The 5402-nt window shown below is 30.2% G+C and overlaps 1 protein-coding gene across 1 annotated transcript in view; it reads left to right on the top strand.

The window, feature by feature from the left end:
* The window catches only part of LOC129753801 (uncharacterized), a 39222-nt gene extending 35744 nt beyond the window's left edge, over nt 1-3478 (top strand). Inside the window, exons 3-4 of the mRNA XM_055749650.1 lie at nt 3185-3300; nt 3350-3478. Coding sequence (XP_055605625.1) covers nt 3185-3300; nt 3350-3478 — 245 coding nt within the window. The remainder of the gene's footprint in view (nt 1-3184; nt 3301-3349) is intronic.
* The last annotated feature ends 1924 nt before the right edge of the window (nt 3479-5402 follow it).

Genomic DNA, 5402 nt, shown 5'->3' with positions numbered 1-5402 from the left:
TGAGAACACTTCTAAACGTTTCTGAATGCTCCATTTAAAGTTTTTGAGTTTAGAAGAAAGTATTTCGATGAAGAACTAAGTGAAAAAGGTTACAGATCCTTCTGTTCAATACTCACGTGAGCTTTCATTACATCGTAAGAAACATCTTAAGAATTCACAGAAAACTGCTGCAAAAGTTGTCAAAACAACTTTAAACTTTGAATTTTACATACAAAATTTATAATTCAGGCTACAAATATTTTAAATGGAAAGAAAAGGTGACTAAGTTTATGACAGTTTTTGGATTTTTTTTTTGTAAAAAACTGTTTGTTAAATAAATTTATTGGCAAAAATAAGCGAACTAATTTGCGATAAGCGTCGCGATTAGCGTTTTGTGTAGTACACTGTAAAATTGCATGATAACTTAAAATATGTCCTGTGCATTCTGATGATGATCGTAAAATTGATTGTTGAAAATCCAAAGCTCTCAGTTTAAATTTTAAATAATGGACTTTTAATACTTTTTAAAAAATCAAAATACCGTGGTTGAATAGAAGAATATCGTTTGATTGCTTTGATTCAGTATACATATTATTAGAATTGTATTTTAATTGGTTTTTATAAGGTATCCAACTTTTGAACTATGCTTTAACATAAGACTAAGAATCTTCATGGGATTTCTATCTGCAGTGCCATTCTTCTCTTTTTGGTCATTTTTTGTTTTTTTACTTCCTTTTTTCAACATTTTTAAAATTTTTGTCCTTTTTGTCGATTTTGAAATTTTTGTAATTTTTGTCATTTTTTGTCATTTTTTTCATTTTTGTCATTTTTGTCATTTTTGTCATTTTTGTCATTTTTGTCATTTTTGTCATTTTTGTCATTTTTGTCATTTTTGTCATTTTTGTCATTTTTGTCATTTTTGTCATTTTTGTCATTTTGTCATTTTTGTCATTTTTGTCATTTTTGTCATTTTTGTCATTTTTGTCATTTTTGTCATTTTTGTCATTTTTGTCATTTTTGTCATTTTTGTCATTTTGTCATTTTTGTCATTTTTGTCATTTTTGTCATTTTTGTCATTTTTGTCATTTTTGTCATTTTTGTCATTTTTGTCATTTTTGTCATTTTTGTCATTTTTGTCATTTTTGTCATTTTTGTCATTTTTGTCATTTTTGTCATTTTTGTCATTTTTGTCATTTTTGTCATTTTTGTCATTTTTGTCATTTTTGTCATTTTTGTCATTTTTGTCATTTTTGTCATTTTGTCATTTTTGTCATTTTTGTCATTTTTGTCATTTTTGTCATTTTTGTCATTTTTGTCATTTTTGTCATTTTTGTCATTTTTGTCATTTTTGTCATTTTTGTCATTTTTGTCATTTTTGTCATTTTCGTCATTTTTGTCATTTTTGTCATTTTTGTCATTTTTGTCATTTTTGTCATTTTTGTCATTTTTGTCATTTTTGTCATTTTTGTCATTTTTGTCATTTTTGTCATTTTTGTCATTTTTGTCATTTTTGTCATTTTTGTCATTTTTGTCATTTTTGTCATTTTTGTCATTTTTGTCATTTTTGTCATTTTTGTCATTTTTGTCATTTTTGTCATTTTTGTCATTTTGTCATTTTTGTCATTTTTGTCATTTTTGTCATTTTTGTCATTTTTGTCATTTTTGTCATTTTTGTCATTTTTGTCATTTTTGTCATTTTTGTCATTTTTGTCATTTTTGTCATTTTTGTCATTTTTGTCATTTTTGTCATTTTTGTCATTTTTGTCATTTTTGTCATTTTTGTCATTTTTGTCATTTTTGTCATTTTTGTCATTTTTGTCATTTTTGTCATTTTTGTCATTTTTGTCATTTTGTCATTTTTGTCATTTTTGTCATTTTTGTCATTTTTGTCATTTTTGTCATTTTTGTCATTTTTGTCATTTTTGTCATTTTTGTCATTTTTGTCATTTTCGTCATTTTTGTCATTTTTGTCATTTTTGTCATTTTTTTGTCATTTTTGTCATTTTTGTCATTTTTGTCATTTTGTCATTTTGTCATTTTTGTCATTTTTGTCATTTTTGTCATTTTTGTCATTTTTGTCATTTTGTCATTTTTGTCATTTTTGTCATTTTTGTCATTTTTGTCATTTTTGTCATTTTTTGTCATTTTTGTCATTTTTGTCATTTTTGTCATTTTTGTCATTTTGTCATTTTTGTCATTTTTGTCATTTTTGTCATTTTTGTCATTTTTGTCATTTTTGTCATTTTTGTCATTTTTGTCATTTTTGTCATTTTTGTCATTTTTGTCATTTTTGTCATTTTTGTCATTTTTGTCATTTTTGTCATTTTTGTCATTTTTGTCATTTTTGTCATTTTTGTCATTTTTGTCATTTTTGTCATTTTTGTCATTTTTGTCATTTTTGTCATTTTTGTCATTTTTGTCATTTTTGTCATTTTTGTCATTTTTGTCATTTTTGTCATTTTTGTCATTTTTGTCATTTTTGTCATTTTTGTCATTTTTGTCATTTTTGTCATTTTTGTCATTTTTGTCATTTTTGTCATTTTTGTCATTTTTGGTCAGTTTTGTCTTTTTTGTCATTTTTGTCAGTTTTGTCTTTTTTGTCATTTTTGTCATTTTTGTCATTTTTGACATTTGTGTCATTTTTGTCATTATTGTCAATTTTTTCATTTTTGTAATTTTGGGATTTCGGCTAATTTTGTTATTTTTCTCAATTTTGTAATTTTTTCACCTAATTTATGTCATTTTTATCATTTTTGCCTTTTTTTGTTTTTTTGTGTCATTTATTTTTTATGATTAAAATTCACTTTTATCATTTAACGAAATTTAAATGTTTTAATGAAAGTTTTAAAAATCAATCGATATGATGACGTTCAGTTAGCTAAGCCTCATATTCCTTCGAAGGGTTCGAACGATTCGCAAAAATCACCTCTTCGAAATCTCATCTCTCGTCGATCGTTATCATAAATCACATAAATCTTCAAACAAATCAATTCCATAGTCAACCCCTTCGTAGCGTATCGTATCGTAGCTGCTGCAATACAATTGCATCGTCCGTCGTTAATGTGCCTTTTTTTTCTTACTTTGCCTACTCTTTGTATACACACGATCACATACGGTAGTGAGTGGAGAAGCAATATCAACAAAGTTCCCTTCTCTTCCTCTCTCCTCTGTTTGGGTTCCTTCCTCTTTTTGGTTTACAAACAAGTTCCTCCGTTCGATCTCTGCTGCTGTCGCTGCTGCAGTTTGACCATTTCTGATTCTGATGCCCACCAAAGATTATGGAACAGTAAGATGAGCAACTACCCAATGCATTCTGATGCCGTTTGTGTGGGAAAACCTTAATTCCTACCTTTGTCTTACACCGTCTAAGGTATCTGCTAGGCTTCACCGGAGATGCGTCCAGATTCTCATCATCGTCATTGCCATCATCAACACGATCATCACGTTCACGATCATCATCATCATTACATTCGTCATCAACTGCATCGCTTCGGTTTGAAGCATTCGTCGACGATGACGACTACGTTCGACGCGTGTTCCTTACTCAGATAAGTTCTGCAGCAGCACCGTCATTAGCCATAGCCATACATCGGAGTCGAGCACAAAGCAAGTGCTGTGAGCTGTTGCTGGGTTGTTTTGTGCTGCTCGCACACCACACGTTTGTGTTCGCTGCTTGGATCGTTTTTTTTTTTCACGAAAAGAAAGAAAAAATAATAAATACATCATTCAACCTTACACACGAGCATCGCACGATCGAATCAATACACATGCCAAAGGCTAAGGAGATGCAGTCCTTTGTATTATTTTAAAATTTATAGATTTTCGGTTGGAAAATTGCAAAAAAAAAGGTTTTTATATTCATACTTATTGTGTGATCAAAAATATCACTGTAAAACAGAAAAAAATACTGTTTCCAAAACTCAATCCACATTTCAATAAATTTTGTGAAAATTTTTCCATGCATCCCGAATAAATTTTTGAACCCATGACTCCCATCTTGCCCACCGATTAAGTGCTGCATTTAGCGTAAAGTGCATGATTCATTTTCGGATAATGATCCGAGAGAGAGTTGAAAACAAAAGGTAAAAATCGGGCTGTTGATTTTTTTTGTATGATTTTTCTAGCACGTCATAACACAGTGGAGAACAAAAACAGAGAGGATCGTGATCCTAGCTGCACAGAGTATCTGCAGCAAGAATGAGTATTTCTGTTCTATGTATTGAGGTATTGGCTTGAAAAACACACAATCAAAGTATGTTGTTGAGCGAACTGATTGCAAGGCAATATCAGTACTTGTTGATTTGTTAGTTTTTCGATACAACCCTGAAGGTATATCATATTCGATTTCTTAGAGTAGAACAATCACAAATAATCTCAGATAACTTGTCTTAGATCGTACTGAGAAAGTTAGTTTCTTTTTACTAGTCCTACCTACTTCATATGATCAATTACACCTAACTACCAACAGCAATATGGCACTTTTATGCAAGAACGTTAGAGTGAATTTTGCGCTGAAGGTAAAACAAATGATGTCTATTTTAGTTGTTTATTGATTTTTTTTTTGATAAATGAACCATAGATACAGACCTTGTAATTTAATATTAAGGAAAACTACTTACAGCTTATTAAAAAAAAAACTCTACTTACACATATATTTATATACATATGAGATAAAATTAAGCACCTGTATATGTCGAATTTTGAGCGAAAAGTAACCATCTTGCACCCCGAACGTGACATCTCATAGTAATAGGTGTAAAAATGATCGATCTCATCAAGAATTGAATAAACTACCAAGCTTCTCCAGCATAGGCGCAAGCAGTTTTTAAAAGTGCGTATGGTGGAGTAGGTTGGTGGTTTATTCAATTCTTAACGTGTTCCATCATTTTCATAAAGCTTTTAACATTTAGAAATGTAACAGTTACGAATGTGTGTATCTAAAACACCATTCGTTTGATCTAAATATGACAGAAATAAAGGTAATATTATAATAATTCATAAAAAAAATTAAAAAAAAAGAATCGTGAGAGCGAGGGTTCCCTTTGCTTGGATAAGGCGGTAATGTCTGTTGTTTGATCGCGGTTTGCTTCAGTGATATTTCACGCGGCTCAAAAAGCCCCATTTGGGAAAAAAGTGTGAGAAGAAGATGGCAGTGAATTCAGAGGCTAATCCAGGGTTGAATGTTCGATGAAGAGGAAATGAGAATCGGCTAGCACATTGAGATGTTGGCTACATGTAGGAGCTGTTACCCATTGCAGATTAATGAAGTCCTACGAAAAATTTAGGAATCAATGCCTACAACTTGGTGAGACTGTTTTTTTTTGTTTGATTATATGATATGTTTGTTTCGATTATAAAATAAGAACGTTCAATCAGGTGCCAGCTGGCCAGGTATAAACACGGATGCCGGATTACTTACCTGT

The sequence above is a fragment of the Uranotaenia lowii genome, chromosome 3 (assembly GCF_029784155.1).
Source record: "Uranotaenia lowii strain MFRU-FL chromosome 3, ASM2978415v1, whole genome shotgun sequence".
NCBI lineage: Eukaryota > Metazoa > Arthropoda > Insecta > Diptera > Culicidae > Uranotaenia > Uranotaenia lowii.
This window is presented reverse-complemented; position numbering and strand designations above follow the sequence as displayed.